The sequence below is a fragment of the Corvus moneduloides genome, chromosome 11 (genome assembly GCF_009650955.1).
Source record: "Corvus moneduloides isolate bCorMon1 chromosome 11, bCorMon1.pri, whole genome shotgun sequence".
In the NCBI taxonomy this organism is placed as follows: Eukaryota; Metazoa; Chordata; class Aves; order Passeriformes; family Corvidae; genus Corvus; species Corvus moneduloides.
Genome location: NC_045486.1, coordinates 16,377,916 through 16,396,158, shown reverse-complemented (window position 1 = coordinate 16,396,158; position 18,243 = coordinate 16,377,916). Strand labels below are relative to the sequence as shown.

The 18,243-nt window shown below is 41.9% G+C and overlaps 1 protein-coding gene across 2 annotated transcripts; it reads left to right on the top strand.

Moving 5' to 3' along the window:
- The first annotated feature begins 450 nt into the window (after window positions 1-450).
- ITIH4 (inter-alpha-trypsin inhibitor heavy chain 4) lies at window positions 451-17,877 on the top strand. 2 transcript variants are annotated; one of them, XM_032121067.1, is made up of 22 exons: window positions 451-548; window positions 2,559-2,713; window positions 3,107-3,211; window positions 4,096-4,258; window positions 4,347-4,457; window positions 4,542-4,670; window positions 5,543-5,659; window positions 6,233-6,401; window positions 7,338-7,454; window positions 8,945-9,126; window positions 9,521-9,703; window positions 10,280-10,419; window positions 11,036-11,190; window positions 11,668-11,700; window positions 12,322-12,354; window positions 12,779-12,832; window positions 13,155-13,193; window positions 13,669-13,782; window positions 14,421-14,595; window positions 15,962-16,116; window positions 16,879-16,978; window positions 17,464-17,877. In XM_032121067.1, exons 1-22 carry the CDS (start codon window positions 474-476, stop codon window positions 17,537-17,539), a joined length of 2,580 nt encoding a protein of 859 aa, XP_031976958.1. In that variant the 5' UTR covers window positions 451-473; the 3' UTR covers window positions 17,540-17,877. The 2 variants fall into 2 exon arrangements, with proteins under 2 accessions (XP_031976958.1, XP_031976959.1); XM_032121068.1 differs by lacking the exon at window positions 12,779-12,832.
- Window positions 17,878-18,243: the final 366 nt, after the last annotated feature.

Here is an 18,243-nt window from a genome sequence, read left to right as displayed (position 1 = left end):
AAAGGAGGTGTTTCATAAGTGCTGCTCTTTACTTCCCATGGGCCAGTTGTGCAGGGAGGCACAAAGGTTGAGAAATCCACCAGCTGTAGTATCTCATGTGAATGTTGCTTGTCCTGGATGTGCCCTTTCAAATTATTACTGTGGAATATGATAGAGATTCCTGCAGCTTGTTGCACAGACCAAATAATTTCCCTGAGAGATTTCACGTGACACAGTGAAATCTAATTTTTAAAAAAAACAACATAGGGATTTCTTAATTTTATGTGTTATGAAACATTAAAATTCTAATGTTTAACAGCAAAGATCTGTTGGAAAAATAAGCATTAGCCAAGTCCAAGTGTTACCTATGTTTAACAGGTAAATATTAAATTTCTGGGTCTCTTCAAAGTCTACATGATATCCCCAAGTACAAGTTACTCATTAACTTATTCAGATAAATAGAGATTTCATTTGAAAATTTGTTTTTTTCCAAAATGGAGCAGAGAGCATTGCTTGCATGGATGGTCTTTTCCTCACTCTTAGTATTAGCAGAAACTATTGATCAGAAGGTATTTGCTCTATTTTTATTATCAATATCTCGTTTGCTCATTTGGTGATGTGGTGGTATCGCGGTAACTGGCCAGGTAATGCAGGTAACTCTTCTGGTAACCACCACCTGGGGAGCCTTGGGTGGATTGTGTTAAGATTTTAGAGCTTTGGGTTATTTTAAGGTCTTTTTGGTTGTTTGTTTGGGCTGTTACAGTACAAATGTAGGAGGAGGCATTTGCAGATGTGTCTGATCATGCTCTTCCTCAGGGATGTAAGATACCAAATTTGAGAGATCAGTAGCTCTGCCTTGGCCACCGGATGAGGTTTGGATCTTGACACAGGACCAAACAAGCACTATGCAGTGCCAGGAGGTTTCTGACAAGTGTTTACTAATATATATGGAATGGAAAAGAGTGAAGTAGAAAGTTACTTGCACTGTCTGGAGGAGCAAACTGTGTTCTGTACCATCACGGGGTACGTGTGACAGGTGGCATTGTAAAAACACCAATACTAGAGAAGAAGAGGAAGCTTTAAATCGGGAGGTTTCTCTGACCATCGCGCCTATTCAGATAAGTGTGAAGTGGAACTGAAATGCAGGTGGGTGTTGGGAGGCAGGGCGAGGCCTCGTGGCTGCTGCAGGGGCAGCCGAGACCTCTGCAGGAAGCCATGGGTGGGGGTGTATGGGCCCACAGTGCCTTTGCTTTTGGGTACATGCCTGGGACTGGTCCTCTCTGCTTCTTTCACCAGGGGCACAGCAATGCTTCTCCCCATGCTGCATCCCATTGACCCCTGGTTTGTGCTGGCCACAGCCTAAAATGCTGCTGGGGCTGGGCGAGTGCAGGAGATGCAGGTCCTCCTCCCTGCAGCATCCCTTGGGCACTTGGCAGCGGAGTAGATTTTGCAGTGGGTAAATTTTGCACAGGACAAGCTCCTCCTGTGTTGGAAGGATCCTCAGGGGGCACCAATGACCATCACCTGCCTACACTGCCCCACTGAGCCACAGCCTGGGGCTTGGTGCTCCTTATGACAAAACCTCACTCTGAATGTGCCATGGGCAGGTTTGAGTATGGCAGGTCAGCAAACTTTTGAATTTCAGCCAGTGTCCTAACTGAGAAGAGGCCACTGGATGCTATTAATTAGCAAGCAAAGTACAGGAGATTAATTATCAAAATAGCTAAAGATCAATTAGCCATTCAAGAGATTTGGAGGGTGAAAAAGTAAAAACAGTAGTGCAGTGATATGCTCTGTTGCTGAGCTTTTTTACTTTAATCAGCTGTTGGACTGTTGTGTGTCTGGTGATGCCCAGATCAACCTTTCCTAGTGCCACTGCTGAAACATGGTTAGGATCTTTAGAGAGACATCCCAAATGCAAAAGGAGGTGTTCATGTAGGCAGGTGCTCCAGGCAGTTCTCAGTCCAGCCATGCTCTGGGGTGTTCTTGGGCAGCTCCAGAATGGTGCCCTCCTCCTTTGGGCATCAGGGGCCCTGGAAGAACCAGACCAGGAGAAACATGAGTGCTCAAAAGGCATCTCCGCTTGTGCAACCAAGTGAGGGGTTGGGAGGCCCATGCTGGATTTCAAATCTGCTAAACATCCTGTGGGACTCAAGGTACCAAAGTGAAAAACAGGCAGCAAAGTCAGCAGCTGGGACAGCAAATAAACAGTCACACAAAAAACAGGGCCCTTCCCTGGGTCGGCTTAAAGAGGCATCTGATCTTCCTGAGGTAAATCTTGGGCAATGCACTGGGGTGATGCAGCAGCTGCTTCACTGTACCCCAAGGAGAGAAAAAGGTTCAACAGAAGCTTCTGTGGAACAGCAAAATGCCGATGAAGCTGCAGGTTTTGCATGGGGCAGGGGTTGTGCCGGCAGAGAAGGGAATAAGCAGACTGGTCCAGAACAATCCCCTCCCCAGTTCCAGCCAGGCTAATAGTTCATTCCTTCATCCGACTTTTCCAATAGCATCATGCAGGTAAGGACTACTTGGGATCAAAACTTGAGTGTTTCTGTTTCAGTCTGTTTATCTTTTTCCAGCCTGAAATCTACAGCCTCCACGTGGACTGCAAGGTCACATCACGATTTGCTCACACTGTCATCACCAGCAGGATTGTCAACCAAGCCAATGAGTCCCGAGAGGCCACCTTTGAAGTGGAGTTACCCAAGACAGCCTTTATCACCAACTTCTCCATGTAGGATCAGTCCTTACCTGTGGTGTGAAGAAGGGGGGGTTCATCTTTCTGCTCAGGAGCTGGTGGGCAAAGTGCACAAAGAGGGTCCTCTGCAAAAATGCTCTGTGGGGCAAAGTAGTAGGCAGCCAAATAAAAAAGAGGTGCCCAGGGCCAGGCTGCCTGCTGCACAGGGTGGGTGACAGATGTGCTCAGTGGTGTTATTTCTCCTGCTCCAGCCTCCTCAAGACTCTGCAAGGACAAGGTGTGGTGGTGGTGGCTGCTGGCATCCTCCTGGGTGGGGAGGGATTTGGGAGCCAAACCATGTCCCTTGCCCAGAGAGCCACAAAAAAACTTGAGTTTCTTTCCCCAGTGCATTCCTTCTAATATTAATTAATTTTTATGGAAACCAAACAGGTCCATCGATGGTGAAGTATACCCAGGAATAATAAAGGAGAAAGCTGCTGCTCAAAATGAGTATGACACGGCAGTCTCGCAAGGGCAGAGCGCCGGTCTCGTCAAGTACGTTGCCATTCTGAGTAAGGCTGCTCCAACACCCCTGCTTGGCTTCCTGTTTGGCTGGGGGCAGGTTAAACCCTGGAGACAGCTACATCTTGGTGGGGACAAATGTGAAAATCAGTCTTGGGTTCTTGGTGGGAGGGACAGTTGAGTGTATATATTTTTTTTCACATATATACGATTTATATGTGGTCCTGCAATGGGCTCCAGTGGGAAGCGTCCCTGTTCAGCATTACCCTGGGACTTGCTGTCATAGAATCACTGAATCACAGAATGTTCTCCGAAGGGTTCTACAAGGATCATCAAGTCCAACTCTTAAGTGAATGGTCCATAGAGGGATTGAACCCACAACCATGGTGTTATTAGCACCATGCTCTGACCAATTGAGCTAATCTCAGGGTCAAGAGTCCTTAAAGATCATCTAGTTCCAACCCCCCTGCCATGGGCAGGGACACATTTCAGGTTGCTCAGAGCTCCATCCAGCCTGGCTCCCTGTCATGTGAGAGCACCTTGCCACTATGGGATGATGCTCAGTGCCGAGTCTGCTTCCTCACAAGCACAGAACACCACGGCACTTGAGCAGAGATCACAGTTTCAGGGTATATTTAATCTGTGCTTCACAGGTGTTTAGTCTGAGGCATGCAGGGGTTTCTGCTCCATTTCTCAGCTTGAACCCATGGCACACTAATAAATACATGTGATGTACGTAATAGCACCTGCAATGTAAAAAATCTTCTCTGTGATGAATGAACAATATTTACTGCTACTCTTTTTTTTTTATTTATCCCATGTGGCCCCCTTGGCCTTTATTTTGCACACTTCACAAACTCTGGCCACCACAAGGAAGCCTTCCCTGCAGGAGTTAAATCCCTGTTCTTGCCCCCCAGAATTACAGACAGAAAGCTGGAGCAGTTCCATGTGTCTGTCAGCATTGCGGCCGCCAGCAAAGTCACTTTTGAGCTGACCTATGAGGAGCTGCTGAAGAGGCAGCTGGGGAAGTACGAGCTGCTCATTAAGGTCCGGCCCAAGCAGCTGGTTAAGCACTTCCAGGTGAGCTGGGCAGGGAGCAGTGCCGTGGTTTTTGGGTACAGCCATGTTCCCTCTGAGAAGCTGATGCTGACTTTTTCTCTGCTGTCAGATTGATGTGCACATCTTCGAGCCCCAGGGCATCCGCTTCTTGGAGACAGACAGCACATTCATGACAAACGAGTTAACCGAGGCACTCACCAAAGTGCAGAATGAAACCAAGGTAAAGCAGCAGCTGCCAGAGGTTACTGCCAGTGGCAGCTCTAGGTTATCTTGCTTTAAATCTTTTTTTCTTGTTTCTTTGCAGGCTCATATTTTATTTAAGCCAACTGTAGATCAACAAAAGAGAAATTCTGAACTCGATGAAACACTCCTCAATGGTGATTTTGTTGTGCGTTATGATGTAAAGAGAGAAGCCACTGCAGGTGATATACAGGTAAAAAAGAAATAGAAACGAAAATGCTTTCAGATCACAGGTAAGTCTGAATGTGAAGTGCAATCAGCAAAACAGCAACATTTGCTTTGAAACACCAAGAATGACAGGAAAAGCTCTTTCCATTAATCCTGGGTCAGCAGGAACTGAGGCTGATACTCGGTAAATCCCCAGAGACACCAGGTATATTGCAAAAATGGATCACTCAGGAAAAACAATTAATCTTTCAAATTTTATTCTAACACCAAATCTATATTGGTATTTCATAGATGTCTCTTTACACTCTGTTTTAATTATTATTTTGGCTCCTCTGAAGTGTATTTGTGCCTTCTTGTAAATGAAGTTTAGAGGAATGTGATTTATATAACTTAAAATGATGCTTGGTCTCTTTTTGGTTTTTGTGATAACTGAGGCACAATTAAATACAGCAGGAACTTAACAAATATTTATGAACCAATGCACATTCTAGGGAATAAAATACAGTATTTTCCATATCATTTCACTAATGAAGTATACACGGGTGTGCTAAAAGGTGGCAGCCACAGTGACTCAGCAGAGGTGTGCTAATAGGTCATGATAAAGAGGTAATGTGATATACTGTGATAATATGCATACATCATACATATGGCACTGAGGTGTCTAATATATATGTATGTATGCATGCTGCTCTCTTGTAATTTTCTCTCTACAGACAGTCTTGCTTCCAGCTAGGAAATACATTTTACTTTCTTTAATTTAAATTCTTTGATTTCGGCTTATCAAGAAGAGCAGAATGCTGAGCATGCTCCCCACCACTTGCTGTGCCAGAATGTTAAGATTTATTCTTTATTTCTTTAGATGTACTTTTATAGGTGTTTTCACATTCTGTATTTCAGATTGTCAATGGGTATTTTGTCCACTACTTTGCACCCCAAGAAATGCCAGTGTTTCCCAAAAACATCATCTTTGTTATAGACCGAAGTGGCTCCATGGCAGGCAGAAAAATTGACCAGGTAACTTCATGACCTCTGTTAGCAGCAGGCACACACACCCCAGCCTTCTGAGGAAGCAACTGGGAATTTCTCATTGGAAACACACACTGGTTTTGCATACAGCAAAACGTTCATACTTACAGAAATGCTTGAAAATACATATGCGGAGATTGAAGTTATTAAAGAGTAACATTTGTCTGACACAGCTATTTTCATGGGTACTAAGCATTGAGGCAGAGAGTGCTTTCTGTATCTTTGCAGAACTTTTTGTGTTTATTTTTTTCTTTAATGAAGCTTAAAGAGTTAATTTGTCTGTTATCTGTTTTATGTTTATTGATGACTGTGTATGTAGCTCTGCTTGAGAGCAGACAAGCCCCCTACAGCCCTCATAGGCTGGTTTTTCATGTCTGTAAGTTAAGCAAATCAGCTACTTCTGATGGTCTCAACCTAAAACATACCCTTAGGGTTTAATAAAGGCATTGGGCTGCGTCTGGAACAGAGCTGTAGAGAACTCCCTCATTACACTGCAATTTCAATCCCAGTTCTGGCAAAGAAGTTGGAATAACCAAAGCGATTGTTTGCTCCTTGGAACAGACAATGGATGCCCTGTTGAAGATTTTGCAGGACCTCCGTCCAGAAGATCATTTCAACTTTATCACCTTCAACAACAAAGTGATGGAGTGGAAGAGCTCTTTGCTGCCAGCCACTGAGGAGAACGCGGCCAGTGCTGCAGCACTGGTGCAGACTCTCACTGCCAGGGGAGGTACACGTGCTTGTAGCCACAAATATGCACCCAGTGAAATGAATTGCTTAGAAAACAATTATTTTTATTAGTTATATAGCGCCCCAGAGCTACCATCAGTGCTTACAAAGCAAGTCAATTTTTAAGACTTAGAAGTGATGAGTGGGAAAGAAAGCTTGTGAGTGGAGAGACTGGTGACTACATTATGAGCTAGATATAGATATATAATATACATAAGAGATGCTTACATCATATATGAACCATACATGCCACAAAGTTTTGTTTCCAATTTTTATGACAGAGATAATTGGAAGATTCCTTGATAGCACATTTTTTTTCTACAGAAAAATGGCAATTCACTCAACATTTGACAGCAATTTGCTTATTTTTCTTTTTATATCAAGTGTCCCCTTGAAAAAAGGAACAAAAAACACATCCAAAGTTATACTCCCTTGTAAGCCATGCCATGGAAATAAAACAGGCAAAATAGACATGTGGCATTTCAGTGGTGCTTGGTGTTGTTTAGTTCTCAGCACATCTCAAGAGCTCTGTCTCCCTTTAATGTTACATTCTGAGTAGTAACAGAAGTTTCCTTACCCCAGGCACTAACACCAATAAACCCACCCATGCTCAGCTCTTTTCTCTGACTTCTTAGATAAGGCAGGGAAGCTTTTCTTAAATATAGGTTAATAGATGACAGCGTGTTTATTTAAGCACTTTTTAATGGCTCTAGACATGTTTGTATTTCCCATGACATATGTGTGGAAAATGCTCCCAAAAGAATACTCCAGCACTGCCATTGCAATATAATACCCTGTAATTAAGTCAAGTAGGCTAAGTCCCTAAATCCTCCTCTCTCGGAAGGATTACTTCCTGCAGGAAACTTTAAACAAGTCTGCAGGGCCTCTGCAGATGATTATCCTGTTTAGGTGAGCGATGCCTGCTCTCTCATTCCAGGCACAGACATCAGTGGTGCCCTGCTGGCTGCCGTGGGCGTGCTGGAGAAAGCCGAGGGGCTGCCGGAGCGCAGCGTCTCCATGATTGTTTTGCTGACAGATGGCCAGCCCACTTCTGGTGAGTGAATGCTACGCTCGGTCCGCCCTCCCCTGGGGATTTTTATCTTTTACACTTGCTTCCCAATATTGATAGACCTCGCCTGTGTTTCAGAAGAGCTTTGGAATACGCAGGCTGAGCTACAGCTGGATCTGGGGAGGGAGATTATGAGAGGGCTCTGCTGAGTGAGGGCTGTAGGGAGCGATGGCAGAGCCTGCCTGCCTGTGACTGCGCATCCTTCAGCTGGGAATTGTTTTGCTGCATACCGTTGGCTTCCCAGCTTATAAACTCGAGGGAACTGGAGATACTCCAGGCACAGCTGAATTAGAAAAGTAAAATACCTAGAGACAAAACATGGACCTTTTGCAGATAACTGTGTACAGTCCTATTTGAGAGATACTGCTTGTGCTTCTTCACCCTCTGTACCTCAAACTTGGGATATTTTCAATGTGCTTCTTGGTCTGTATTCTTTTCCATGTCTTAATTAGTGATCAGCTGTGACAGCACAAACCAAAGGATTGAGATTGAAATATCAGGTGAAATAAGCAACAACTCCCAGTGCAATAGCACAAACTTCTTGTCCTGAACAGAGGTTTGTCTTAGTTTTGTGTGGCACCAGCATCCTCCAAGGCCAGCAATATTAATTCTTCTGTAAGCCCTCTAAATAAGATCAGTCTGCTTTTTAGATTGTGAACCATTCTGCTCTGGGGTTTGTTGATTTTGTTTGGGTTTTTAAATAAAATTCATCTCACAGTGCTGCCTCCTCAGCACAGCCACAGTGAGTCTCCAGTGCTCCCCACATCCAGCAGTTAGAAACCAGGCCAGGGTGGAGTGTCAGGCATTATTGCATACACTGTCTTCCTTAGCAAAGCAGCTGAGAGGGAAACATCTGAGCTGCTCCCATGATATTGCTACAGGCAGCGACAGTTTCTGCCTGGAAATGCTGATGGAGAAGCTCTTCATTCATACATAGCCATCAGCAGCTCTTCAAGTGGGATAAGATGATGGTGTGAAAATCTTTTCCCTCTGTCACACAAAGGAGCAGGGAGAGCAACATGGCTGAGTTCATTGGCAGTTTGTTGGAATTGCACCATTAACCAATCCATTCTTCTCTGAATTGACACACATAATTTTTATGGATGCTACTTGTCTTTTGAATGCTTGATGAAGTGTATCCATCCCTCGTGTTGTTAGCTTGTAGTGTGTGTCCCTTCTGTACTAAAAACCTCTTCTGGCCCTGTAATCCTCTAAAATATTTTGCATTTAGCCATGACAACATCACTAGAATGTAGTAAAAGTCATTAGGGGGAGAATCATGTTTTGGCACTCCATATGCAGAGTGATGCTTTTATCTCCAATTCAATTACCAGCATTCTATCCCATATCTTTTTAGTATTTTATTCTGAATTATTTTTAAAAACTTCGGGCAGGATTTTCCACTAACCTGCTGTGGTCTTTTTGCACTTGAAAAGACCCAAACCCACAACAGCATGTTTTTGTTTCATTTACAGGTGAGAGAAATGTGGAAGTAATTCAAGAAAACATTCAGAAAGCAATCAACGGGAAATATGCTCTTTTCTGCCTTGGCTTTGGGTTTGATGTCAGTTATAAATTCCTGGAGAAAATGGCCCTGAGCAATGGGGGAATAGCACGGCGTATCTATGAAAATGCTGATGCAGCCCTGCAGCTCCAGGTCAGGAGGAAGGAATGTGCCAGAAAAAAACATCTATCAGCTACAGCTGATACAGTCCTAGCAGCAAAATCACAGATTTTCTGAGATGCAATGTTGGGTTTGAGTTTACCTGTTAATTTATGGGTGGGAGGAAGGCAATTTTGGGGTATCTGAGGGTTTGTACCCTCCATGTATCCATGATTCAAAGTCCTCAAATCAGCCACATTCAGGCAAACTGGGAATTTTCTGTACTGTAGAAAGAGAAATTGTCCAGGGGAAGTGGACAATTTCTAAGTTTGCAGTGGACTTGCACTACTAAAGAAGCTTTTTAAGGGGGTTTTAGGCATTCCACATTTTGCTTTGCACAATTTTGCTGTCATTTGTGTGTGTTCTCTGTCTCACTGCTTCTCTTTAGGGCTTTTATCAAGAAGTGGCTACCCCAATATTAATGCAAATTGAAATGCAGTATCCAGAAAATTCCATTCAAGGGTTAACCAAGAACGATTTCAAGCTGTTTTTTGAAGGATCTGAAATTATAGTGTCTGGAAAAATTAGCAATGAGCTGGATCTTTTGCCAGTAGAAATTAAAGCTCAGTCAGTAAGTGTTTAGTTTACTAATTGTGAAAAACATCTCTCCCTTCTGTCTTTCATGGTACAATAGGAGGCTTCAAGAAGTGTTTTGTGTTTAGTATAGGTTCATCAGAACAGCTCACTGGAATGCCCCCATTTGGGCATGCAGCTGTTTTCCCATTGTTTGAACTCTCAAATAATTTGCTAAAATTACCCTCTCTTGAATTTGAATACAGAAGAAAAACCTTGAAGAATATCCACAAATAAGCAAACAGCAATTTTAATTCTACAAAACCCATAATATTTTGTCCTTTTAAGCACTTTTAGGTTTGTATTGTTACAATGAAGTAGGAAATCTCAATTATTCATCTCAAAAATGTTGAAATAGAACAATTTAATTACCTCCTTTTTTCATCATTGTTTCAAGTCCAGAAATATATATTTAAAATACATGCTTCTTAGATTTCTTGGAGTTGCATTCTCTAATGGGAAAGAACAAAATTGAAGGACAATTGGTACTGAAAGATGTTCTCTTGAGTCTAATAATGTGACTGTAAACAAAGTCTGGAGCTGTTTTTTGATGGTCAGTTTTCTCCCACTTCAGCACACAAGTGACTTGACTCTTAAGGAAGAAGCAAATGTCAAAGAGAAGGAGCAAGTATTCCAAAATCAAAAATACGTCTTTGGAAATTTCATAGAGAGACTGTGGGCTTACTTAACCATTCAGCAGCTTCTGGAAAAAGCGTAAGCTATTTTAATGCCTCACATAACAAACTTCTAACTTCTCAAAACACAAATTCCTTATTCACAAATTATATGGTCAGAAAACACAAAGAAACAGAAATATTTCTCCAGACAGTATCAAAAACATAAGATACTGGGAGAATACTATATTACTATATGATGAACATGAAGTGCCTTTCAGTTTATGATAGCACTGCAACATTCCATTTCAGGAATAGGAAAACGTAATGTAAAACATTCTTCATGGCATTACTATGAAATAGATTTCAATTGTATGGATTGTGTTGAGCTGTTCTTGCACACCCAGAAATACTGCCTGTCGATAAGGAAACGGCAATAGCTAGGGAATAGAACAATATGTATGTCCATAAGGTAATTCATAGATCATGTAGCTATTATTTTTATGTATTTAAACCATACATAGGCTCCAGTCTTGCAAAGAATTAAGCATTTCCATAATTTCAGCCACATGAACATCTGAGTTATCCCCTTAAGACTACTGACCCTTCAGTACTAAAAAATATCTGTGAAGATACAGCTAATATACAAAGGCATCTGAAGATGGCTTGTTCATAGTCTCTACACGTTATTTCTTCATCATTAACACAGACTTTAGTATTTCAGTGGAAGAAGAGGACCAGAAGGCCCTGGAGGCCCAAGCTTTGGATCTGTCCCTGCGGTACAGCTTTGTCACACCCCTCACTTCCATGGTGGTCACCAAACCCTCTGATCAGCAGCAGAAGGAGTTGGCAAACAAACCCACCGAGGCTGGTAAAAACAGCCCCCCTGAAACACTCTGCTCTTCCTGATTAATTGTTGTTGACTTCCACTTAGGTTCATTTGATAGTGACGTAATGAGGCAAATGGGAGGCAGGAGTTCAGGGATTGGCTTCCTTTCAAAATAAAATATGCAGGATTTTTTTGAAAGGTGAAGTGATGAAACAGGCACTACTATTGAAATGGAAAATAATTTGTTTAAATATTAACTAAAAGTAGTCTAATAATTGTTACTATTACATTCCTGACAATGCAAAAGGGTCCCACACTTTTCTCTGTAGCATTTAAGTGGAAAAATGAATGCAGGGGGGAAGGCATGGCCTCAGTCAGAGTTTTGCACGTGGATAAAAGGATATACCCATCCTTTAACACAAAACACCTGAAGCCCTTGCACCAGTTTGCTTGTTTACATGGGTAAAGTAATTCAGTGTTGACTGTATGATACTAATCTGCCCCTCTTCCTCTTGACAGATAATGAGAAGCCCAGCAGTTTTCCAGCAGGAGGTAAATGTTTTCTTCTTTTCCAGTGGCATATTTTCATAGTCTCTAATAAAAAAACAAACTAACTAACCAACCAAACAAACAAAAGCGTTCATGGTGGCTGTTCTATAGAGGGAAGTCTCTGAGATTTGAAAAAATGTGTGAAGTAAATTATAAGCAATGCCTACCACAGTCTGTGTGGGTTTTGGGTGGGTAACAGGGTCAAAGGGAGAAAGTCTTCCATTCAGAAGTCTCAAAGGTCAAAATTATCTATGCTCTCGAGGAAAAGTAGTTCTTCAAGCCAATGGTGTTAATGATGCTTTCTTCTTCTTTCTACCACGTGTAGCATCTTTCAAAAAATTCAGCTCAAGAATATCTTCTGAGGATGATTTCAGTATTTTTTTCCTCTCTGGAAAAAGCATTTATTTAATAATAATTTTATAGATGAAGAACCTTGGGTTTTGCTCTAGTTATGTCACAGAAATATATTGAGGGAATCACAATGCTGCCCTGTTTTTGGATATTGCCTCTTTCAAAGTGGTGCTGGGGAGTTTAATGGCAGAAAACTCCCTGACCAGAAACACTCCTGTAAGGTATGTGATGCAATTGTGAGTAAAACACAGATACTCTCTTTTCTTTCTCCAGGTACTTATAGAATGATGAATGGGTCACCTGCTGGTAAGTACTCCTCCTCTGTTTCTATTCAGAATAATTCTATGAAGTTAATTTCATATGTTCATTGATTTTAATAAATGCATTTGGATTGGAGATGCCCACTTGATACACAATTTAGTTTTTATTATATGTATTTCTGTCCACAGATATTTTCTAATGGACTATAAACTTTTGAAAACAATCTTGATCCCTTTTCAGAAATAAAACCATATTATACCTCCTAAAAATAAATGTGAAAGATCTGGAAAAGTATGTATTAGTAAGCTGAAAGAAATGGATGTAAAAACAAAATAGTTCACCAGTCCTGGGGTATCCAGAAAATGCAGTGGGCAACAAGCAGGACAGATTCCCTGTTTCAAAGGGTGGGGAGGGAGGTGCAAGACGTAAACCCAAAGCAACAAAACATTGGGAAAACCCCTTTCTTCAGGTCGAAGGCGCTCTGAGCTCAAAACTGGCAGCAACAAGAAGATGTCTTCAACAGGTAACTGTGCACAGTGGGGTGAGAGGAGCTGGGCTGGGTGTGCTGCATTCAACACTGCACAGTGACCCTTGTAAACACAGCTCTAAACCCTCCCACAGCTCCAGCTGAGCATGGCCCCGTGGCATGGTCCATCCTGAGAGAAACAGGCACTGCACGTTGTGCTTTTTTCCCATTGGGACATCTTGTCTTAAGCAAAGCTCTTCATGGGAGTCAGTGAAGAGCTCTGTTAAAAAGGCTTCTGTCCAGCATTTGTCCTGGTTAATCAGCTGACTTAGGGAAAAATGTTTCATTAAACTCTTCTTACTAATTTTATCTATTTCAGTCTCCAGGTTCAGAGGCATCATAAGACCACAACCTCTTGGTAAGTGATACACATCCTAGTCCCATTTCAATTATTAATGTAACTGCAATGTACACTTTTTCATGCAACAATGTTTTCTCTGACTGCATCAACTCTGTGAAAATATTTTACCTCTTCTTGCAAATCTTGGCTAGTTCTTTCCATTTAAGTAAAAATTATCCCCATGTTCCATGAGAAAACTTCTCTGACTTGAGGATGTAAGAAATGCAGTACAACAGGTCTTCAACAGCCTAAGCTTTTTTAAGGGCTCATTGTCCTTAGTAAACTATATTTAAAAATCTGTTGGTTTCATTCATATCGAGGTGCTGTGTCTGGGTGTCCTTTTCAACAATTATTACTTTGTTTTTAATTGTTCTATCCTATACAAGCTATAACTGATGTTTTAGGTATAAATCTATAAATCATTTTTGCTGTGCCTATCCAGGGCACAGGCTAGATTTTTTTTGTTGCTGATATATTTCTTCTGTCTTTTCAGTCGACGAACATCCACAACTTCTCTTGCAATTACCCAGACAAAATGAAAGAATCTGCTTAAATATTGATAAAACAACACAAAGCTCTGTCCACCTGCTGTCAGATCCAGAGCAAGGTGAGTGAGCCATGTTACCCCAACACCAAGACAAGGAGAGTCACTGGGTCTGTGAGTGCAGTCTGTGTCTTTGGGAATAACCCCCTCTCATGAACAGCCATCTCATACCTGCTGCCTTGCACTGACCAGAAAGGGTGTGGTAAATTCTGCCTTTCTGTTAGACAATATTAATGGTGCAACAGCTGGGGGCACTTCTCACAGGTCTGGCTGAGGGTCACCTTTCCCTCCTGGTGTCACATCCTTGGTCCTTAGGGTTTTCTCCTACCCAGCCCTTGGGGCTTTGGAGGATGCAGAGACCTTAAACCTCATGGTCCCTGTGTACCAACAGAAAGGTGCATGCTCTGGATGTACAGCAGCTTTTCTGTACTCCTGTACTCAAGGAGCCATGGCCCGAGCCCCAGGTACCTGCTCTGATTATGGAACAGAGACACCTCTATGCAGGAGGTGGAAGCATGGGGTTAAACAGGCTCTAGTGACCCCACCACAGTCCTGAGGCATGGGGAGCTGAAATCCAGGGTACTGTGCCCCACAAAACTAGATATGAGACCCTGAAGTTGTTTCAGTAACAAAACTGAAGCAGGTTTATTAAGATCACTTGTACCTTAAGAGAAGAATCACCTGACAAATTTGTATTAAAGGGCTTACTGTGACGGGGAAACTTGGAAATGGAGTAAATCACTTTGTGCAGTTTGATATTAACTATGTGAATCCCCCCGTGCAAATCCATGTCTACACTCATGCGATCCTTATAAGCCACAATAACAAGAACAACTGGCTGTCGTGGATGAAGTCAGCCTCCTCCACCATCCAGGGGTAAGAAACACCTCCCTGTCCTTTCCTAAACTTGAAGATGTGTCAGATCTTTGTTCATTCAGGCCTCTGCTTCCCCATTTTCCTGAAGTAAGTGCTTCCAAATGTCCTTATCCAGCAAGTATATCAGTGTGAGTAGCAGCAGGGTATCTTCATAATCCCCCATTTCAAATACAGAGAATGAAGTAGGTTTGATTTTAATTCTCCATGCCTGTGTAAAGAGAACCAGAACAACTGCACCACCAGCCTGCTGTTCATGTATTTATGTTCCAAAGGAAAGGACCCACAGCCATGCAGAGCAGCCCTTGGTGCCACCAGCAGCCACTTTGTGTTCCTCCAGGGCAAAGCGAATGCTGCCAAGTGATGGCTTTGACATTTACTGTCCCTTTTATACAGCACTTGGCTCCACACAGGCTGGGGTTTTCTTTCTCCTCAGTTTTAGCAATAACTCCCATCTGGGCAGCTGACATTTTTTATGGGCAGGCATAAAGTGTTGGAATAGCTGCCTGTAACTAAATGCCTCCTGTAGGAGAAGGGGTACTTTAAAAGCAGACTTTATTTGTTAGAGTAATTAGGGCAGGATCCTTCACTAGCACAAGGAAGATCTGAGTGTAGCTGGCTCCCCCAGCCTTTTTATTTTGCTGGAATAAGTCTCCACAAGGATCCAGTGCTGGCCTGGGGCAGACAGGACACACATCTCTGCTTCCCCACAAGCAGTTCTAGACAATAACAAGTCCTACAACAACTGCTTTCAATTATTCTTGTAATCCAAACAGAGCCAAGAACTTGCTGTATTTATGTCCCAGTATAATTTGCCAAGCAGAATGATCCTCCTGCTTCAATCCAGCACCCGAGCCCTTGCACCAGCACTCGGGGTGGCTTTGTCAAACCTGTCTGCAGGAGTAAAATGACAGTGACATTCAAGTTCTGCAAGCCCACCTGAGAGAACAATAACATTAATGGCTCAGAAGAAAGGCAAGGTCTGGAAAAACTTGTAAAATATCCAAGAAAAAAGTATTTGACTTGTTCATGAAACAGATTGAATTATTTTATTAGTCTACCTTTTTCCTCATTAAAATGGTGAGAAAATTTTTTTTTTTCCCATCCAAGCATTTCTTGTCATTATGGATAATAAGGTGTATTCATCAGCAAAGAATTCTCCCCTGGTATATTTGCAAGACCTGTAGTGCAGCACAGAGAGAAAAGATATTCTACTGAGTATTTTCTAGCTTAAAAATAACTACAGGAAAAATGCAATTGCAAAGAGATAAAAGGCAAAAATGAAATTATTTTGATTAATTAATGTCAGTTAAATACATATTCTTTCTTCACGTTCTTCTTGGAAATAATTTCATAATTTACTTCCTAGACTGAGCGTGTCGGTTGAAGAGGAAAGGAGCGTTACAGTATCACTGCCTGATACGGTCACAGTGAAAATTTCCTTGGTCAGGTTTCCAGATGATTTCCTTGGGCTCTATTTCTTGAACACTGACCGTTTTTCGGACAAAGTCAGTGGAGTTCTAGGTGTGTATCATTATGGATGTGTACAGCAAATAACAGTCTTGTAACTCAGCTCCTGGAAAGAGAGTGTAGTTGGGGGTTTGTTTCAGGGAGTTCTTGAGAAACTTTGCATTTAATTAAGTCTTTTTGGACATTTAACTTCTACTCCCCAACAATTCTGAAGAGGGGAGGTCTCACCCTGGAAACATAACACGCATAACACAATGCTTTTCCACTCACCAGTGGCACAACCCTAAGTAGCCCATTATGGGTTTAGAAGATGTAAAAGTAAGACACAAATAATAGTTGGGCTTAACCCCAACAGTGCTGTGGAATGACATGATTGCTGCAGCAAATTCATTTGATGTCAAAAAATAGACTATAAATAATGGACATAAAATTGTAAACAATCATGGTTAGAAAATGAAAGCCAGCTGCTCCTGAATGTCTTGGCTCCAAAAATCCTGGTGGGACCTAAGTTGAAGTTGTTTTGGAAACTTTGCAAATGGAGAGGCTGCATATTCCAAAATCCACAAGAAAGAAATAATTGTGAAAACTCATCAGAGCAAGGCTGAACCTTGCCATGGAGGGTGTTAAGGATTACAGGAGATCACAGCTGAAACAGGAATTTTCTAAACTTAATAATGGAGCATCCAAACGTGCTCTTTGGTTTGTTTTCTGAGATAAAGAGCTGCTCTCCTGGTGTTAGAGCTGCCATTTGTGGTAAATAAACAGTAACACTCAGCTGGTTTGTATTTCTAATTAATTTGTGTGTCTGTTGCTTAGGTCAATTTTATTCAAAAGCACAATTTGGGGATAACTCCAGCAATCAGAGAGCTGTGGAAAGACTCCTAAGAGTGTCTGGATCTGAGCACAGAGTTTCCAGGTAACAGAGATGGAGGATGTGTGCGCTTTGAGATGTACTTTATCAGCAAATGCCAGAGATCAAAAGAAATTAAACTGAGGGAGTGTTTGTAAGAACACACTTCTTTGGTGCAAATAACTTGCACTTTAGCTTTTCCCTAACAGGCTGAATTTGTTGTTTAAGTGATGCTACAGGGCTCAAGGCTCCTATTTCATTGGGGGGAAATAATTATACCCTGGGGCTACAGCTTGCATGGTTTTCCTGGACAAGGGAGGGTGTTTCCTCGGTTGGATTTGCCACGAGAAAAATTTTCTATCCTTCAGTTGCTTTTAGCACATGTCTGTGATGTGGAAAAAATGGCATGAGTATGCAGATCCTGAGAGTGCTGAGGTGCACCTCTGCCCACACAGGCCTCCGAATCCTGGTGCCATCTGCATGTCAGGGCAATTCTGGCCCTGCCCTTTGATTGTGTTATCACAAATTCTCTTGTTTTGATTTCATTTCAGATTGTACAAGAAAGATTACAGGCTTGAGTCAGCCAGTGATCCTGTTTCCTGCTGGTCAATAGATCTAACTCCCTAGGAAAAAAATTTCTGTGAAGAAAACTATGCAAATGAAGCTGTTCCAAGTATTTTTGATACTTTCATCAAGAAAACCACACAGTTAAAGCCTTACTATCACTCTATACATAAATGTCACAAATATTTTACCTTGAAATAATTATACTTTCAAGATGCGACTGTGCTTGCTTGTTTGCTATTTGAAAATGGTTTCTAATCTGCAATGTGGTTTTGTTGTTGAAGATTCATATGAATGAACTAAATAAAATTGACATTATCAGCTCACAATTTGATATGGACACATGGACTTAGGTTTCCAAATAAAAATTAGTAGTGGCATCATCCAAGCCAAAAAATAGATTTCTAAAACTCTGTCCAGTTATATAGGATGGTGTTCTTGAACCACACATTTTGTGAAAATGCCATGAAGTTTAGACAGTATTAGTTTACCACGTCTCTCATTTTCTATTTCATTGCTGTATCACGGTTCTCTTGGAGGTTGTTCTCTGAGACCATTCAAAGCATGAAAGCAGCAGTGAACAGGGCTGTGTGTGTGATGCAAACCCACACCAGCTGTGGTGTGGTTCGTTGTTGCAAAAGTCTCTGAGGCTCCCTTTTGAAAACATCTGCAGAACAGCCATTGACTGGTTGCAAAACCTCTGGTTGCAAAAGACAGCATTTCAACCCCAAAAGTTAGCAGCTTTTTTTGGCACCATTTCATACATT

Coding starts and splice junctions, on each gene's coding strand:
- ITIH4 (XM_032121067.1), top strand. CDS start 474: ATGGAGCAGAGAGCATTGCTTGCATGGATGGTCTTTTCCTCACTCTTA. Junction 13,194..13,668: donor CATAAGACCACAACCTCTTG/GTAAGTGATACA, acceptor CTGTCTTTTCAG/TCGACGAACATCCACAACTT. Junction 16,979..17,463: donor TCTGAGCACAGAGTTTCCAG/GTAACAGAGATG, acceptor ATTTCATTTCAG/ATTGTACAAGAAAGATTACA.